Source organism: Stegostoma tigrinum, chromosome 1, assembly GCF_030684315.1.
Source record: "Stegostoma tigrinum isolate sSteTig4 chromosome 1, sSteTig4.hap1, whole genome shotgun sequence".
NCBI lineage: Eukaryota > Metazoa > Chordata > Chondrichthyes > Orectolobiformes > Stegostomatidae > Stegostoma > Stegostoma tigrinum.
In genome coordinates this window covers 50,710,277-50,731,188 of record NC_081354.1, presented here as the reverse complement: position 1 = coordinate 50,731,188, position 20,912 = coordinate 50,710,277, and the positions used below count along the sequence as shown (strand labels likewise).

The following is a 20,912-nucleotide window of genomic DNA, read 5'->3' as shown; positions in this document are numbered from 1 at the left end:
TGGGGCTGCTAATTGGAGGGCAAAGGGAGAGAAATAGCTTGAAATGAAGGATGAAGTATTCTTCAAGCACTAATGGACATTCGTTATTATGCTGTATTCTGACGAGTCACCAAATGTTCAAAACCAAATGTAGTATGCATAACTCAAGGAAATAAAAACCAACAGCGTTATGTCTGTACCGTGGGTGCGCAACACACTGCGTTTAATCTTTGTATTATAGTATGGCGTGGAGACAGCTAGGATAATTTAAATTGCATAGGGTTTCACTTTGAAACTGCTCATTTTTAATTATTTAAACGACGTGTAGAATTTGGTGCTTCAATATTATTTTCAATTTGCCTTCAACTAAAGTAACAAGTGTGAAATTGTTTTGCGATGTAGCCACTTTGCCAGTGCGGCGCAGATATATGCAGAAGATAGTGTAAAGGGGTGAGAGCAGAGTTTAATTATAAAATCTTGACATTGGGAATAGGATTAAGCAGTAATCCTTTCTAATAAAGTCTGCAGTGTAAATTAACTGGAAGTTATCAGGGGTCTCCTATAGGAGCCCATGGGCTGTGTGCAATGCCAGATCATTGCAGATGGCTGCTGTGTTCTCATTGTAATTGAATGTCTCACCGTGATTGAAAAATGTTATTTCTCCCCTGTATTACATGTTAATGCATTAAGGGCACGGCGAGACGGCAGAGAACACGAGATGGTGATTCCATCCATTTTTGAAAGAGCTTGGGGAAATCAAGGCGGTTTTGTATCTATCTGCTGACCATCTGCAAACAGTATATTGTAGACTGGGAATAGAGGGCAAATCCTACTCTAATCTCACATGAGAATCGTCCGCTATTGTCGAGGTGGCATACATTAAGATTGATGAGAGATTAAAGACTGCTCAGGTCTAAGCAATCAATGAAAATGACAATTAATTTGGAAATTTTTTGGCAATTACTCACAGAATGATTACCTCCACTAGTTCGGCGAGTGAACCTGATTTTGTCATTTATGGAAAAACATAAAGCCATGATTGCAGCAGTGAAATCTAGCTGTTCTGAAATCTGCTCAGACTGTAGTTTTAGATATAGCCCACGGGCGCTTTTTTCTTTTAGTAAATTCATATGACGATGTTGCAAATGTACTTCGGCCCTTTTAGAAATTGAGCACCATGTGTATATATTTCCTGTACGAAGTCTTAGAAAAACATGCAGAACAAAAGGTGGTGGTTACTGCATGTCAGCGTGTGGGTTGTTCTGAAATGAAAGATTTTACGCTGGAGTTAGGTTAGCCATGCTGTCTATGTTATTGAAAATGTTTCCCTTTACCATTTTCCTTCACCTGGCTATCATAGTTCTATCCTTTGGAACACATCAGATAAAGCAGCTATCGCTTCTTATGGTTATATTTAATGCTTGAATGCTTTTGCTTAGAAATAATCCTTCTATAAATCCCTTTGTACTTAGTGATCATTACAGTGAAGTGCATTCATCTGTATACCAACTGGGCAGCTGTGAAATGTGGATCACAGTATCTCAAAGCAGCGGCTATTCGCATAGAAAAGCTGCGTGCAAATTGAGGGCTAAATGTGACCTTCTTCAGAGTTATCCCAATACAAATGTATTGACCGTTTCCAATCATGTTGGGTAAAACCGACTAAGTTGCGTATTAGATAGTGGTAAATAAAAATCTACATTTTAACATGACATCCTGTAAATTGTTAAAGCGTAAAGCGAGTATTTGTGAAAGCAAATTATTTTGCTAAGATGTACATTTAGGCTAAAATCAAACATTTAAATTCTTCTTATATGACAGTGTTGTGTTTACTCAATGTGTATTATGACTGGTTTGATTTTCAGATCTGATTTCAGTTTTTTTCCTCTTTGCCTTTCTTTTTGCGTCTAAAATCATATTTTTGAGGAAGTTCTTTCTTGCTAGTACAGGATAAGGCTAACACTTGTTAGTAAGCCATCGTTTCGCTTATTTCTAGGACCTGTGAATTTCACCACTGCTGTCCAGCTTATCGCGCCGGCTGTCGTTGCTAAGGGAACGCTGTCAATCACCTCTTCGGAGCTCTACTTCGAGGTAGACGACGACGACCCCAGTTTTAAAAAACTAGACCCCAAGGTAAGTCGGCGATGACACATCTGGGACATTTTTTTAAAAATGACGGCTCTTAAATACACGAAATTATAACCTTTGAACAGCTACTGGTGAATATAACGCTGTCTCGTTTACATCAGCGGGCACAATTTTTCGCATTCTTTACAAAGCAACAAAATAGCAATGACTTAGCATCCGAATAGATGCTGCTTAAAAAAGACAGCATTACTGTAATTGCAGTACATTTTTAATTGTATATGTTTACTACCAAGACTGATTTGTGGTACAAAATCCAGTTTCAGCTCTTAACTATATAACTTCAAAATTTGCAAGTGTACCTTTTGCTTGTAATCAAATATTTTATACCAGAAACCATTTTCATTTGTTTGCTGTTTTAATATGGTAATTACACTGCATTTCGAGAATAATTCCTCATGCAAATCCTAAATTTTAAGTCTATAAGTGTTCGACTTAGGAACAACGGTATCAGTTTTGAAATTAGAATGAATTCCCTATCCCCAAATGTAAATAAATATGGAAGACTAATATTGTTTGTATCATTTCTATGGCCGATTCTCCATCATTCAGTCATCCTAATTATAATTTCCTCGTCTCTTGTATTCGCCCAACATTCTCAAAAAATCCAGTGTTTTATATCAACGCTTTTATTGCACAGCATTTATTTCTGTAATCATCTTGAAGTTGTGCTTGTGTAATATAAAAGTAAGAAGAGCTCAAATTAATTCAGCTTCCAATGAGTCGGCACTATTTGTAAAACTCCAATTCATTGTATTCACCCGACTTGAATTTTAGCGCCGTACAAGTTAAGAGTATGGCTAATGATTTCTGAAGTTGAAAAATGTTGCTGCAGATCTAAAATCACTCCAAAACTTGAAACGTTTCTCACTATAGTTCCACAACAAGGCCGTCTACCCTCCATTTCCACAGTATCCACTCTGACCATGCTTTGTAGCAGCGAGATTTGGGCCTGCGTTCTGCTTTCAGAAAGACTTCTACGAAGCATGTTGGAATATGATTGAATATCGCTGGCACTGCTGTAGATGTTCAGTCCCCTACTTGGAGGTGTATTTTTTAGGGCTTGTGGGTTAACATATTGCCTGTTTAAGAGTTAAAAGGTATTAGACCTTTTGTGGTAGAATTTTTTAAAGAAAAAGGCTTAATGCCACGTTCAAATGTGAAAAAAGTCGAGAAAAACATTTTGTTAATGCACAAATAAATTCGAAATATTTCAAATTATAGTAGCGCTGGCGTTTAAATACTACGAATGACGTGAATGTATAAATTTAAGTTAAAGCAAGCTGCAAATTGTTATTTGGTCTGGATGCTGAAAGTTTTTCATACAGACGCATAGTGATAAACTGTTAAACATGGTAGTAAGCCAAGACTCACTGCCAGACTTTCCTTATTACGTTTTTAGCGCGCTTGACCCTGGAAAAGCAAATGTATCTTAAGAATCTGTAATTCATAACTCGTCGTAAACCACTGTTCTTGATATTTCACGTGTGTCTGGTTTGGAGATTTGAGAAGGAATTTAGATTTGTGCAACTTGCAATGTGAAACCGTGACTAGAGAAATAGCTGGCACTTCCGATCATCCTGGGAAAATACATGCCAAGTATTACGTACATTCATCTTTAACACATTCCTACAACGTGCTTTTGAAATGGAATATTCAAATCGCCAAAATAGTAACGTTAACACCTCAGCTCCAAAGATTATTTGTAATTTGCGATTTTTGAATTCTTCTGGGCCTATAACTAAATTAGATTTTAGTTGAAATTTACATAACAACACGGGTCACGCTTCAATCATGCGTACAACTCATTTCTAAAATTAAGACAACAGAGCCCTTGCCAGTCAGTTAGAATAGTTAATAGAATACTAGCTCAGCTTTACAGCCTTCAAAATGGCTTAATTTCACAGTATTGTTTGTAGGGTTCTTGAAAGATATATGTACAGATCAGCAATACAAGAATTAAATTGTGATCTTAATTCTGACGGCGAAGCTTATTTGTGCAACATGTTTTCCGTTTCCGTCTCTTCCCAATCGTGACGTAGCCGTGGGCATCGTTTTTAAAGGCTATTGTTTGCCGTTAACACTCGAAACCAAAACAGACTGACAAGCTCTTACCAGCTCTGATAAGATCTGCTGATAACCTCAGGCTTCACACTTACACCAGTTTGGTGTTTTAATCACCGACAGTAGCTGCAAACTGAGATGAGACAAGTTCTAAAGCCTGTTGAATGTTCGGTTTATTTTAACTAAATATTTTTTGTATAGCTATTTCCAAGTCTAAAAATGAAAACGCAATTCTCAAATTATAAATTACAGGAAACCAGGACATATTTGATTGGGATATCTTGCGCACTACCCAATTTTATCATCATCCTGTAAAAATCGAAGAACTGCCTAGACTTCCATGTTCCCTCCTCCAATGTTTGTAGATTTTTAAAAAAATATTAAAATGCCGTTCTTGTGAAACTGTATTTCTGAACGTTGCTGAACAAATTTCAATACCGTATAGCAATTTTTAAAACAAATTTCACTTTAAATATATCCATGATGATCACTTTAACTTGCAATTATTGAAAGGTCCACCAAGTTGTTTTTCAGAATTGAAACGCTCCTCAAATAGTTAAGTGCTATTCGCAAAATTATGCTCCATATTTGCATCTTTAGCAGCTAAAATGAGAGTAGTATTTATGTTTTCTAATATAGTTATTTGTAGTTTAAACCGAGTAAATATACTGTGCCAATGTTTTCGGGATTCAAATGAATTCAGAAGTTCTGAAAAAAGTTAGCCTTGTAAAATCACCACACACCTGTGGACAGTACTATGAAACTGTAATATTGAAGTAACTACGGCCTTTAATAAATATTTCCCCGTGCTATGAAATAACGCTCCAAACTTAGTTTTCATTTGGAATTACTTCAGTACAAACTCTCATGATATATTCCAAGTAATGTCCTGCAAAATTAGACTTCTTGTAAGACTGCGGCCTAAATGTAAAGATTCAGCCTTATAGACTGGAGGTGCTCTGGCACATTGCGAGAGAGGTTCTTCGTTTCTCTCGATTGAAAGTTTCTCTGGCACCTCAACTACAGTGACGCAGCCTTTTCGATGGCATCAAATGGCTCTTGTGCCTTTCATCTCTGCTTAGAGGTGCTGTCTTTATTCTAAATCTTGTACAGTTGTAGCGTGGCCGACTTTGCCCTTTCTAATTCAGCACTTTCACTACAATATGATTCCCTCCAATGGTACTTGCTAGACAGGAAAATTAACATGTGCTCATCTAAGGAATTTGGAATAGTGACATTTTTTGCCTTTCGAACGTATTTCAGCAGTGATGTCTCGAGTGATTACTTCACGGCAGTTTAATGCTGTGCAAAGTTTATATTCTCTCATTAACAGAGTTAGGAAATTCCAGCGATCTAACAACAGCAACATAAGTGATCTAAAGTTTTGTTTAAAAAGGTATTTTTAATCTTTTTAATTATTAGTGTGCAACTGAAATGGCATTTGTTGAATTTAATTTTAATGTTAAAAATATTGAAAACGATGAAGGAAATCAATTCACACTTGCAAATTCTTTGTACTTCAAAAACTATAGAGGCAATTTAATATTGTGAATTCTAACATTTTGCCAGCAATTAATTTACAATTGTGGGACAATGTAACTATGGAATGATCCATGCCAAAACGCAATAAATGTATCAGTAATGAAGCCAAGTGAAAATATTCAGATGTAAATTAACGGGCCAAAATGCAGGTAAATAACTTTATTACCGTTCACGTTTATTTAAGGGGCACAAAGTTTGAAGTTGGCACGCAAAATACATTTTACAACAGAAGTTTTCTTTGTCTTTAAAAGACCGCATTTTTAAATAAAGGTTCCTTACAGGCTGACAACATCGAGACAAAACTGTCAACATTTAGTTTAAAATGTACCTTGAATTTCTCTCATCTCTAGTCCGTTTGCTTCTTTTCAAGTCTTTTTGTTTTAATTATTTACTAAGTTCACATTGGTGTGCCTTGTATTAATTGTAGAACATGTAGAACTCAGCGAACTATAGCTTATCGAGACTTTTTGCGTTGGTAAGAATTTCTCTTGCCAATCGCCATGTCTGTTTAGCCGCACTTTCCAGAGCCGAATGAGGCTTTCCTTGGAAAAGATCTAGGTTTGGAAGAAAGTAATGAGGACACCTCCGGCACTGGAGACAAGAGATGAGCTGGAGCAGTATGCCGTTGAGGCGGTCGCCAAGGCATGACTCGTCCCAGTCGGTTTCTCTGGGGTGTTTTTCGCATTCGTAGAGTAATAGTGTCTTCATATGGTAGTTGTTGAGGGGCTGCCCTGGCAACTCGAGGTGTCGATCGCGCAAAGTCTTTAAAATGGATAGGCACTTTTTCCTACAGCCCCCTAACAGTAGCCTATTTTCAGCTTCCCCGAATTGTAAAACCCAAGCGTCGCTCTCTGCCGAGCTCTGCTTGCCTGTCAGGGAGTAGCACTCTTTGGAAAGGAGATTGAAACCTTCAGCTTTGACTTCGGCCACCCGGTTCGGACCGGGCCAAGGAATGTGTGGCATGGGCCACTGAGCCGCACTCCTGGGCCAGATGCCCGTGCATTTGAAAGCTGGCGTGATCTGCACTACATAGCGCTCTCTGATCCTTAGTTTTACCTCGCTTGTGTCTGCAACCATCTTCACCACATCTCGGTAACTGCATTTGTCCACTGCCTGTGCTACCAGGGTCTGAAATCGGGAACGGATCTTTCGGGCTGACAGGTAACCTGAAGCTGTAATAAACTCGACCCAAAGGGACATGCTCCTCTTGCGCCCGTCGCTCAGTTTTAGCACGGCACAGCCAGGTAGCGAGCCATCGTCCACGAAGTTGAAGACCCCCATTTGGTTCAAGTAGAGGACCACCTCAAATTCTGTTGGAGCTATCACCTCCAAGCCTTCGAAGCGTGTTTCGATCTCGCTAAGAGAGCTGATGAAGCGAGGTTCTTGGACTTCGACTTCTTTAAGGACATCGGAGACCACCTTGCACACCTCTCGAATCGTCTTGGCAATCGCAGCTTTCCTAGCCTGGCATCGCTCGTTGTAGTACTTATTCAGCTGGTAGACCAGCTTGGCTTGAGCCGCGATCATGTTGGGACTCAGGTCCGGGCTGTACACTGGAGTCTCGCAGTAGGTTGAGGAATCCAATGCTTCCTGATGCTCCGTGGGCACCCACTTTTTCTCTGGTACAAGCTTGAAACAAGTGCATTAAATGTAATTGGATGGCGACTAGAAAGAAGTCAGCAAAATACAATACAAATAGCAACTAACTCCATCAAATTAACAACTTGTTTCTTCAAAACGCACTGGTTTTAGCAGTGGCGATTGTTGCTGTTCTGAAGCTTTGAGTGTGAGTGACGAAATTTTGCTGTTATCTTTCATTTCTGTCTCTCTCTGTCTGCCCCGCTTGCTGATTTGTACTGTTTTTATTCCTCGGGCCACTTTCCCCACGCTCAGGAAGTGTGGAAGAGTTTAGTTTATGAATGGTCCCCTCTGAGCTGAACATGCGCATTGAGCAGCGGGAGGCCCAGCCCCACGTGCACGTGCTGCTACTTCCGACCAATCCGGGCCAAGCTGTCAATAGCGGAGCCAGCGGCGCGCGGGTAGAGCCGCTGGAGAGGAGAGGCCTTGAGCTTTCACAGGGGTCTCCGCCGCAGCCCAGCGCCCGGGCACGGACAGGGGTCTCCGCCGCAGCCCAGCGGTTGGATCAAATGCTGCACCATCACTCAAATCCGGTCTAGGGACTCTACTGCATCCTGGGCTAGAGCTGCGAGAGTGGCTCCGCTACATACGACAATCAGTTCTGACACTGGGTCTAAACAAGCGCTTTCATTTATTTCTCTAGACCCAAGCTTTTGTATCAGTCTTCATTCTGCACTTATAATAATGTAGTGGTACATTTGAATTGTGTCAATACTTTGAGAACATTCTTTATAACGATTCTTTTAAAATGTATACCAGTATTATGTTTAGCCACAAATAAAAACGAAATGAACTGAATTGCTAAATTAATTATAAACGTTTCGCAATCGCCCTTTTTCATGTATACGTAGACTTCATAAATGTGAAGTAAATTCACCGACTTTGGACAGATTGGTATTTGGTTTCGTCCATATCAGTGTTTTTCGATAAACAGGGGTGAGGAGGGTGTTTTCGAAGTAAATGCCTGAACATATGCCGTTAAGATTCGTTTTCTATAAACCAAGCCCTGACCGTGAATCGGTGGGTTTGTAAGAATAGAACTTCAACATTTGTTTCAGGCAGAACTTTTATTGGAGGAAGGAACACAACGCATCTTAAGATTTTATATTGCTACAGAACTGGTTGGCAAAAGGCGTAATTGTAATCTTTATTAATCTGCGGCCAGAGCTGCTTTTTTCATCTCCTTCCAGGACGGTGGTTCAGCACGCGACCTCGACACCGTCCTTACTATGGGCTTGTCCGTGGTGCGAGACAGGCCGACGTGCTTCACTTTGCAGCCGCCTTATCCCTGTTCCAAATATTAGACTCAGCCATAGATTCGTCTCATTTTCATCTACTTATTTATTGTTCCACTAAAACCAAAACATTATCCATAGCCATGTTGTTGCTGCAGGATGTGAGACTGAATGTTTCCAGCTGACGACAGCTAATGGAGCCCCTTGTCGAAAAACCGCAGAAGGTGCGGGATTTTTTTTTTAGAAAAGGAATTCTGGTAAAGTTGAGCTTAAAATAGTACGATGTAAAACACCTACATGATTTAAGATTTGAAATACTGCCAAGAAGAATTCTTCGAAAGAACCGATTTATCACTATTCTTATAATTTATTTTGTTACTGATGAAAGTTGGTAGCATAATCAAGTTCCAAACGATCAACTGCGCTGTTATGAGGGAGACGTCTATTAATTCAAGGGCCCTTTAAGCAAAGTAGCCAACCTTAATTGTACTTTGAATTACGGATTTCACGGCTTATGCAGTACATCGCATTCTATAACTTGATAAAGAAATATTAATTTACTTTCTTAATATCTTAACAATTTAACCCTTTTAAATAAAAGGTGTGCTGGCCCTGAAACCTTTACCATATTGCTCTGAAAACGTTATAGCACATATCCTGTCAATGCAATTTTAGCGTGAATAATTAAAGGCGACTATAAAATGTCACTCTTTAGCATGATTTTTTTTAGTCCATCAGCACTTCCTTGTGGGCGCAGTAAATAGAAATTGGCAGGTCGTTGAAGCAGGATTCTGGAAAGAGAGAATGAGCGAGGGAGACAAACAGAAGGAGCTCTCCATTTTGAGAGCCACTTGAAAGCCTTCAATGAATTGAACTGCATTCATTCTTTACCACCTCTCATCATACTTCAACTAATGAGCCTGGGGAAGAGGAGGTCTGCTCCTTGACAACAAATACAATATGAGAGGCTTGGCTTTCACTTGGATGGCTCCACAACATGTTTGTTTAGCTTACTGTGTGTTTATGGCGTGTACTCGAGGAGGGAGGGGCAGCGACTTTATCTACAAGGTCTTAGAGGGGAAAAAACATACAAAGCCAAAGTTTTGGGGTTGGGGGGTGCATATGGTGAGGAAGATCGAGCTAAAATATAAACAAGCTGGCCCCTACATATCTGTAAACACATAGGTGTTTTATTTATGCTGGACAGGTGATACTATTAGTAAAATCCTTCACTGTAACAAGTATTGCACCATTTTATTGGCAAGGTCTTGTTCAATAATTCAACAATACTAGGTCATTTTGATCAATAATAAAAGGAACTGCTATTTTGATAGAATTAGCAATTGTTAACAATCATTAACATGTATAGTAGTTTTGTCCTATCCCGGGTAAAATTGTCTTTATTAAAATAATTTTGGCCTTTTAGCAGATTTTAAAAATATGTAAAAGTTTAAACACAATGACATGATTCCTAAAAGTTTGTATCAATCTGAGTTGTGTAACCACTTTAAAACTGTTTTTGTATAATTAGACACGAAAGGACAATGGGCTAACCAAGTGGCTGCTAAACTTTGGTGACTAAAACCTTTCGTTGTTTGACCAATTCAGCTGTTTAATCCATATTTGTCCATTTTCAAGTAGAAAAATCAAGACAAAAATAAGTACAGGAAAGTTTCATATGACTTGTTAATTTTAAATCACATTTTGTCTTTAAGTTTTGTTTTGGATGAGTCTAATCAGTAACATTTAAGTATCAGTTAGCTTTCTGTGAAGTACATTTATTTAAAATAAACATTGTGTCTTTTTCTGTTTGGAATTAAAGGACTTTTTACACTACTTATTTTGGATCTTGTATATGTTTAGTTTTAATAAGACTGAGTTGCTCTATATGATTGCTAGAATTATTGCAAAGATGTCTTGAGTATTCTGGGGGGAAAAAAAGCAATTCTGTCCTAATTGTTTATAAGTACTGTAGTTTTTTTTACAGTTTTAATTTTAGAAATATGTGATTTATGAATGTGGGCACATTATGTTATGGTCATTCATCATTTTGACCTTCATTACTGTTGCCACAATTGTGGTACATTGTGCTACTTCATGATTCAGGTACCTATCCACATTTAGCAGCAGTGAGATTTCAGCTAGTTAAAACCATTCAGTGAATGGAAAAATATTTTCCATAAATATTCTCCTCTTGTTCTGGACTTGGGCAATGCAGTTTAGATAAGTTAAATTTTTAGTTACATTTGTTTAAACTACTGCATATTTTCATTCTGAAATATACCAGACAAAATCTAAAATTAGTTTTAAAATTTCAAGGATTGAGTTTTTGGAGGAAAGGATTCTGTATTAACTATGAAATATTAAATTTTACTTTGGTATATGAACCATTTTCTTTTTCCATGAAAACACAGATCCAGATTGGGCTAAGTGCTCTGACCAATGCAATACTTTATTGAAGATTGGAAATTCTTCAGTGCAACTTGACGATCTTGTAACAAGGTTAAAATGTATGCTGAGATAACACATTCCTTCCTCCAATATGATGGGCAAAAAAAGAAATAAAAATGAGTCATACAATACTAGCAGTGGACACACATTGATGTAAACTGGTGATTGTATCAATGATACTGAAGGCTTCTATATTGAAATGACTAGCACACATTTCATTTGTGTAATTGGGCAATGCAGCCAAATTTGGGACATTAGGATATACAATGATCAGAACAGTGAAATAATTCACATGATTTACATTTTTCTGTTCGTCACTGAAGCTTTATGATATTTGAAATTTTAAAGGTGAAAGTGTGATTGATATAGAATTTGCAAGTAAATTCAAAGAAAATGGAATCTGTATATATTTTAAGCATTGAAGATTCAGCCAATTCTGAATTTTGCGAATAAAATCTAACTTGTTCTGAGTAACACTTCTTATTTTTGGCTCATGAAGGACTGTAGAAGAACCTATGTAGTGTTCCTAACTGGAGACATTGTACTTATTTCTAAATTTAAACTGTACAATAAACAATTTGAAAAGTAGTAATAAAATAACCATCTTGAAAAATGAACAAAGTTCCAAACCATAGCAAAATTGAAAGATTGTAATTTCTAACAACTATTGGCACAATCTGGATTTGAAGACTTGAATTTACAATGGTGCACAGTTTGGATTTTAAATTCCACTTGACTGTTACAAATCATGTCAAGGTAAATTGTTTTTTCCAGTATGTAGAGTATATGCAACAAGAAACTTATACCGTTCCAGGCAGGCACTGATTCAAAACTACCACATAATTTCATTCTGAAATACACCAGACAGGATCTAAAATTAGTTTTAAAATTTCAAGGATTGATTTTTTGGAGGCAAGGATTCTATATTAAAAATTAATTTTTACTTTTGTATATGAACCATTTTCTTTTTCCATGAAAACACAGATCCAGCCTGTTCTATTGCACTGACCAATGCAATACTTTATTGAAGATTAGAAATTCCTCAGTGCAACATGACAATCTCTGAGTGTAACATGGTTAAAATGTATGCTGAGATCAGACATTCTTTTTCCAATATGATGGGCAAAAAAAAAATGAATTGGACAATACCAGCAATATTGCCAACTTTTCATCCAATATTTACTTTTTATCATGTCTTGATATTTTGCATATGAACAGTTAGAAAGAATTGCATTATGGTTACATTGATGTCAGAGTTCTGGTTTCATCTCAGAGTACTACATATTGTGAATTGCCATGTCATAAAGTGAAAACAAGTGGTTGACATCATTGTATAGATAGTGTTAACCTGTTAATCCTTCCATCATAAGCAAGATTGTAACATGCGAGTAAAAGTGCACATGGCCACTGTGATTTGGACTCCTTGGGGAACTTATTTAGCTCAATTGTCTGGGCAGCTGATGTGGATCAAATTGGTGCCTAGAGTTGAATCCTCATTCCTGAATTTCAGATTGACAATTACCCATGTTTATAATTTTATTTTAGGAGATTATCAGAGTCTGACCAGTTAATGTCCTTGTGACACGTGCTGTGCAAGCTTGCACTTCATTGCCAGTTATAAGAAATTAGTATGGGAAAGACTAATGTTTTTATCTGTCACATTAATAAATTCCTGCTGTCTTGATGAAGCTCAAATTCCAGCAGGAAAATAAATAGATTTGGAAAACAATTATTCAGCAATGCATACGGTGCTGGTTAATGGTCTTAGTGGGTGCCTCTGTCTGCCAATTGTAATCCTGTTTACTTTACAATAGAAAACATCTTTTTCCTGTGTAAATGTAAATATCTGGTGTGCTTATCTGAAAGTTTACTGTTTAGAATCATTGTATCTGCATTATATATCATACTGTAACAAGGTAATCGCCTTCTATTTTATTATAGAGTATTTAAGCTTGAAAACTTAAAGACATATACTGTGCAGTGAAATCTTGATCTGTATTGATTTGAATAAAAACCTAAATAAATTTGTTTATGATAGACTTGACCATGGCACTGATATGTGCAGAATAACTTTATTGGCATTAAACATTACCCCTCCTTTTACGCGAGTGATCAGTGTAGCACATTCATTCTAGTAAAATTGCTGTTAAAATTAGATGTGCTAAAATAATGGGCATTACCTGATCCAATAATAAAAAGAACAAAACTTAAATAATGGAAGATTTACATGTATAATATTATCAACAATGTATCATTATACTGTACTTCAGATACTTTACTAATATTTGACTTTGTAATGCAGTCATGCAAGGAGGGCTAATGGTGCACAGTAGAATCCCTTACTCTGAGTCAAATGTTCCAGGTTCAAATCCCATTCCAGGAGTCAGTGGCTGAGGAAGGCATGTTCATAATGTGACCAAACATGTTGAGTGTTAAGCTGTGAATCCTTCCATTGTATGCCACTGCTGGGACTGCAATATGCGTATAAAAGTGGCCATCATAACTTGGACTCCTTGGGCAACTTAGTTGGCTCATTTCGTGGGCAGCTGGTGTTAATCAAATTGATACCCAAAGTTGAATCCTCATTTCAGCTGGGGTGGACCCAGGACCTGCCCTCTTACTCTTGTTTGCAGCAGCACTGTAAGTCAGATCTGCCTTTGGGCAGAGAACTAACAAAGAAGACTGCAGTCATACCACTACATGTCGCGGTCATATTTTTCCCTGTCAGGTGAGCTCTGTTTCAAAGTGACAGAGATCCTGATCTAATTCTGAAGCTCAGAAGCACAACACCTCTTGAATGGAGACTACATGGTCACTGGTTGGTGAGGCCAAATTTTAAAAATATATTGAGTTTGTGGGAATTAACTGCACTGATTTGCACACTTCTGAAACCTCTGCAAATCTGTAAAGTTTTGAAAAGGCAGACATGCTCAAAATATCAAACAACTTAGCAGGTGGGAATGGAATTTTAAACATGGATTGATGTACAGCTAAGGAGCACATATCTAGTGTTACCAATCTGCAACTCGGTGTTTGAAGTTATGGATTTTAAGTTAATAGTTACTATTAATAAAGAGATCAATTTTTAAACTAAGTGACTTCTGTTCAGTTTCAAAACTTTCAGTTAAAAGTGTCATGTCATTTTATTCAAATTCTATTGAAAATTATCCCAATTAAAGGATATTTTCAGAATTATTTTATCTGACTGATTCAACATGGTCTAATATTTTAGATATTGAATTGGGCATGATTAATTAGTACATTTTATGAAAATTCAATGATGAGAATGGACCTTTCCACTTAGCAAAGCATCACAATTCTTTGCAATCATCTAAATTATGATGCAAGGTGACTTTTTTAGGGATTTGTGAATATTTTACACTCATTCATTTCTCTTGATTGATTACTGTTTGTGTGAAATGTCCTTTATGTTGGACTGAAGTATTTAAGCGGTGATGTGTACAAGAAAGTAACCAGTTTGATACATGTTCTATCGGTGTACTCCAGTGTCAGTACCTAGCTTTGAAAAGATACTTGTTATCTCTGAAAAAGATGTTTGGAATGAACGATAAAGATGTGGGATTTTTTTTCTTTGCTTTGAGACAAGAGTCAGGGATGTTCTGGGTTTGAACCTCGTCCCATGGAGGAATTTCCTTCATAGCATGCAGATAATTTCCCTAACCAATCAAGGGCAGTGTGTTGGCTGTTTAAGCTGAGACTGTAAGTTCAATCAGAGGCCACCCTCCTTGAGAGGAGCAGCAGTCTGCAATTCAAATTCAATGCTATGTGACTGGGAGAGTGCTTCAATAGGAGGTTGCCTCTCACCAACCTTTCAAAACATTTTACTTAAAAAAGAGCACATGAAACAGCCAGGCATCCATAGTGGTGTGGGGTTGTTACATGAGAACTCTCCTTGGCTCCAGCTGTACCGTCACCCATTAAGGTAGGAATAGGTTTACCTGAAGCGCAACCCTCAGTACTACAAGTGGGTGTTTGAGTCCAGCAGCTAAAAGTCCTCTTTCTATCCCCACCAAAAAATAGGTCAGGAAATTTCAGGCAGGTTGGAAAATCCAATCAAGCTACAATAAATGTGTTTTATGAGGCTGTCAATGAGCCTAATTGGTTCCCCACTTTATGGTGTCAGGCAGTCTGCAAACCTCAAACCTGCTTTGGCAAATATAACTGGCAGTGGGAAAGGAGTGATATTTTGAGACTCCATCTTCCTTTATTCTTGCCTTGAATGTTACTTGCAACTTCACCATATTTATGTAGGCAGTTCCAAAAGTTCTCTTCCTCTATTTTTTTTCCACTTCCTTCCTGAAGGTTTTAACACCTCTATTCAAATACAGATCCCCAATGATTTCTATGGAGCATGATCACTTAAGGAACAACAATTGCATGGAAATTTTCTATCAAACAAAATCTGACATTGAGCCACATAAGAAAACAGATAGATGATCAGTAGTTTGATTGAAAAGGTAAACGTTAAAGAGCCTCTTCAAGGGGATCAAGAAGCCAGAGAAATTCAGGGAGTGAATTCTAAAGCTTGGGACCTAGGCAACTGATTTGGTAGCCAATGGTGGTGCAATTAAAACCAAGCATGTTTGAATTGCCACATTGGAGGAGCACAGAAATCTGAGCTTATAGAGTTGGAGGAAGTTGGAGTTTGAAAGGGTGAGGCTCTGGGGGAATTTGAACACAAAGACGAGGATTTTAGAAGGAGGGTTTAGCTACATTGGGAGTTAATTTAGGTCACAGCTGTGTGTATGGGACTTTGTGTGAATTAGGGTCTTGGGACCAGTGTTTTGAATGAGTTTGAATTTATGTAGGATGGAAGTTTGAGGACTAGCAAGGAGAGCATTGTAGTAGTCAAATCTAGAAGCAATAAAGGTATGGGTTTCAACAGCACATGAGCTGAGGCAATGAAGACAATGGCTTCAGTATTGTATTGCCACAGTTCTCCTCTGACGCTTTATTTAAGTTGTCAGATATGGAGTCTTTATCAATCAATGTCTCGGAGATAGTGAGAAGTCTTTTTGGACAGAATGGGATATTTTTATAGCACAAGATAGCATTTTTGTTGCATACACTTACTTCATGTAATGCTGGAATGGGTTCATGTTCAGGCATTGAGTTATCTTTGTTTGGAGCACTGGCAAGTGCAGACTTTTTACCTTAATGTAATATTCATTAAAAATAATTAAATCTACCAGGGGCAGTGATGGACATTTACATGACCACAAATGTAAACAATTACTTGTTCTTTGGCTGTTTTCATGAATATAGAAATTTAGCATTTTAAGTCCACAGAAGTTGGTATAAAAATCATCAGTAGGTGAATTAAATCAGTTTTCCAATTTTGTTCTACTTTGTATTATCATCCATAAATCTTTTGCATGTCTGCTGGTTTTGTTTGCTGCTGATCAGCTGATTTCCCACCTCAGCGGCACATGTAAGTTAAATCATATGATCACATTTCTGATTTACCTAAACAAGCAACTGTAATGAATTGGAACAATTTATTAGAAGATTTTTTTTCATACTTTAACTGTATAATTATTTTTAAAGAGGTAACAAGATGTAGAGCTGGATGAACACAGCAGGATGAACACAGCAGGCCAAGCAGTATCAGAAGAGCAGGAAGGCTGACATTTTGGGCCTAGGTCATTCTTCAGAAAAACTGAAGAAAGGCCTAGGCCCGAAACTTCGGCCTTCCTGCTCCTCTGATGCTGCTGGGCCTGCTGTGTTCATCCAGCTCGACACCTTGTTATCTCAGATTCTCTAGCATCTGCAGTTCCAACTATCTCTAATTATTTTTGAAGCCTGCTTTACAAAACCCTTGAAGTTGAGTACAGCTAACTTCCACAGTAGTGCTATATCATAGTGCTTGATACTACATCAAGTTTAAGATTTTCTTATATTTGAAGTTAACAAAACTTCACAAATAAAACTAAATATATGAAGATAAAACATTGAAGCTTAATTTATTGATCGAGGATGGATTTGTGCTTCAGTTCAAAACCTTGATGGAACTATTTAAAATGAATTCTTCTCTAAATCACAGATTCTAAGGAAAGTTGATGTTGGTTTGTAAATTATGATATAGCATAAAAATGCTTACCCATGCTGTGTGAAGACCATAAGATATGTTTGAACTTAGTCTTTGCAGCCATTCACTGCTGTTGCTGAAAGGCCCAAATATTGTGGGCAATCTGCAATTGTGTTTTACCATGAAAGTCTATTAACAGCTATGCATTATTAAGTATGATAGCAATTAACAATCATCTGTAATTGCATACTGTTAAGGCTTTATTCTGTTACCACCATAATTTTAACTAATAGTTTTGAAAATTATTAAACAGCTTTTTGAAAAATTAGAATCGTGGTAAAATGATTGGTCAAGGAAAACGTATGCAGTGATGCTTGTATGGATTTAAGTGGGCTTCTTTACACTGACTTTTGGTTTTATCTTTAGTAAGCAACTTTTTTATTTTAAATATGAAGTTTTCCGTAAGATAGCCTCTTTGGCGAATTAAGATATTACACTTTCAAAGTACTGATGTCTTTTCTATGTCTCTCCCGCTCTGTTTTCCTTATTATCTATAGCTTTTAAGGAGCATTTATTTTGTACTGATCTGCTTGTCAGTTAGTGACAGGCTGTGTAGGTCAATTTTAAACTAAATTCTAGTGATTGTAGGAAAGCTTTGATCTATGACTGTAACTGCTTCAGAGTGATCTGGCTGCTGGGCTGGACACTGTCCATGGCCTTTCACTTCGCTGTCAGATATGCAGACAAAAGTACATGACATTTTAACAGGAGCATAGCTAATCATTAGGCTGAGACCATAACAAGTTACCTCAAAAGTTTTAAAGTCTTTCCAATGTCAAAGTTTTCATTTTTATACACAAATCTCCCAAATTTTGGAATAAATTTCAATAAAATTACGTAATTTAGTAAATCATTGCAACTACTATTACTAACATTCCACTTATTGCTAGATGTGGTGCTATCGACTTAGTTAAAGAATGTTGGAGAGGAGATTAATCTTGGAGATTAGTTTTTAGAGAAACATAAATATTTGAAACATACAGTTATTTCCCCAACCATAGGGACTCCTAATTTTGCATCTCTTTACTTGGGAGAAAGCTACTTGGCAGATGATGGCAACAAATCCTACCGTTGATAAACTTCATAAGAAATAATATTAATTTGCATTATTTCTGTTCTCTGCTCAGTAGTGACCATCCAGGGAAACTGCAGTACTGCTACGTATCACTGATATTTAACTTTCTGAGCTTGGCTCCTGATCAGCATTCAGAATCATCATAATAGATCAGCAGTTCATTACATTTTTTAGAAAAATATTCTTTTACATAACATGGGCATCACTAGCTAGGCTGGTACTCATTGTTCATTCCTAATTGCCGTAGAGAAGGTGGTGTTCTGTTGCTTTTGTGAACTGCTGCAGTCCGTGACATTTAGGTACACATCATGCTTTAGGAAGAGAGCTCCTTGATTTCAACCCAGCGACTGTGAAGGAACAGGGATGTAGCTCCAGGACAGGATGGTGTGTGATTTGAAGGGGATTTTGCAGTTGGTGGTGTTCATATCCATCTGTTGCACTTGTCCTTCAAGGTGGTAGAGGCCACAAATTTGGAAGGAGCTGTTGAAGGATACTACTGAGTTACTGCAATGCAGCTTGAGGAAGTTACGCACTGTTGCCACAGTGGTTCAAAGGGAGGTGCTGTTGAAAGTGGCTGACAGTGTGCCAAATAAACTGCTTTTCTCTGGATGATGTCAATTTTCTTGAGTGATGTTGGAGCATCCCTTACCAAGATAAATGGAGAGTATACCTTCACACTTCTGTCATTTTTAAAATTCATTCATTAGCTGAGGGTATCACTGACTGAGCCCTATTTGCCCTTGAGTAGGTGATGGTGAGCTGCCTTCTTGCACTGCTGCAGTCCATGAACGGTTGGGGAGGGAGTTCCAGGATTTTGAGCAAGCAACATTGAAGGAATGGTGATATATTTCCAAATCAGGATGCTGAGTAGGAGGAGAACATGCATATGGTGTTCTTCCCTCTTATCTGCTGCTTATGTCCTTCTGGATGGAAGTGGTCATGAATTTGAAAAGTGCTGTCTGAGGAGCTTTGATGAATTTCTGAAGTGCATCTTGCAGATGGTATACACTGCTACCAGTGAACATCAATGATGGAAGGAATGATTGGAACTATATTCACAAACAATTAAGTGGGCTGCTATGTCCTGGGTGGTGTCAAGCTTCTTGTTGGAGCTGCACTCATCGAGCCAGGCAGGGAGTACTCCCAATTTGTGCCTTGTAGGTGGTGCACAGGCTTTGAAGGTCAGGAGGTGAGTGAATTACTGCAGACTTCCTTTACTCTGATCTGCTCTCGTGGCCACCGTATTTAAATGACTAATTCAGTTCAGTTTTCAATCAATGGTAACTCTCAGGATGTTGATAGCAGGTAATTCAGCAATGGCAATGCCATTGAAAGTAAAGGGCTGACTGTTAGATTCTCTATTGTTGAAGATGATAATTGCTCTGGCACTTGGATGGTACAGATGTTACTTGTCACCAATCTGGCCCTGGAAATTGTCCAGCTTTTTGCTGCAAATACTGTTAGGTTGCATCAGTATTTGACAGTTTGAAAATAGTACTGAAAATTATGCAGTCACCAGCTACTCCTGACCTTATAATGGAGGGACAGTCACTAAAGAAGCAGGTGAGGATGGTGGGCCTCGGACACTACTTACATTAATTCCTCTATTTATCTGCTGGGAATGAGATAATTGATCTCCAATGACCGCAACCATCTTTATCTTTGCTAGGTATGACTCCATCTTTGTTAAATCTTAGGAAAAGTGAAGATGTAAACATTTCATTTTGTATCATATATCTGGGCAATTCATTTATTACCATTATACCCTCAGCCAACAATAAATTTGTTCTAGTATTTGTGCAAAACAAGATCAACATGAGAGAACAAATGTTTACTCCTCTTTCCTCACTCCGTTCCCGTATGCTCTCTGTTTACAGAAAGCAGTATTCTACCATTGGAAAAAGCTACCTTAATTTGGAAGATAATTGCTTTGTGGGCTACTTGCAATTTTGGATTTCAATTTTTAAGTTTATTTCTGAAAATAAGAAATACATCTTTAAACCTGCTTGATCATTTAACTTTTTAACAATTTGATGCCAGCTGCTGTTAATTTTTGGTACGTCTGTTGGAAGTAAAACATGTAGTAGATTTACTGGTGAATAAAATGCCCCTTTGCCATCATTTTATAAATAGGCTACTTAACAATTTGCAATCACTAACCACCTTCCTTGCATTCACTTTTTTCCAATAGCTCACTTACAAATCTTGGTGCCAATGTTGCTCTTATCCCACTATCATTTGCATTGTCATTTTTCAAAGTTTAAATACAATTTGCATTATTGAGTGAATTGTAGTGTTTAGTTAGATGGTCTCCTTTTAAACTTAATTTCTTCCAGATTCGTTTCAATAAAGCAACTTTCACAAGTTAATGTGAAATGTAACAAATATGTATCTTTTCAGCTCGTTAAAAGAGTAGTGTTAAAAGAGCTGTTTTGTGACATTTTGCCTGCTTTGTATATTTCCAAGTGACGCATGTTATACAAGGGACCTGGCAATTCATGACTATTTCACGTGTGTTTTATCACACTGCACATGAAAATTTATGACTGGGTTACTCAGGGATGTTTGAGCTGTGTGTTCCAGGGCTTGCCCCAGCTGATAACAACCTTGTTGGCGTGAAAGTGTGATGCAGATTATGACAGTTACAACTTTCTGTTTTGTTTAAGCTGTCAGT

At 37.7% G+C, this 20,912-nt stretch overlaps 2 protein-coding genes across 4 annotated transcripts in view; one reads left to right on the top strand and one right to left on the bottom strand.

Moving 5' to 3' along the window:
* Window positions 1-20,912, top strand: part of lrba (LPS-responsive vesicle trafficking, beach and anchor containing) — an 856,602-nt gene that overhangs the window by 480,224 nt on the left and 355,466 nt on the right. For 2 of the 3 annotated variants that reach the window (XM_048526975.2, XM_048526966.2), the window contains exon 39: window positions 1,976-2,112. In XM_048526975.2, coding sequence (XP_048382932.1) covers window positions 1,976-2,112 — 137 coding nt within the window. Of the gene's footprint in view, window positions 1-1,609; window positions 1,632-1,975; window positions 2,113-20,912 lie in introns of those variants that run through there. The other variant, XM_048526981.1, reaches the window with a different exon arrangement.
* mab21l2 (mab-21-like 2) lies at window positions 5,861-7,648 on the bottom strand. The gene has a single exon (XM_048526994.1). It carries the CDS (start codon window positions 7,255-7,257, stop codon window positions 6,178-6,180), a length of 1,080 nt encoding a protein of 359 aa, XP_048382951.1. The 5' UTR covers window positions 7,258-7,648; the 3' UTR covers window positions 5,861-6,177.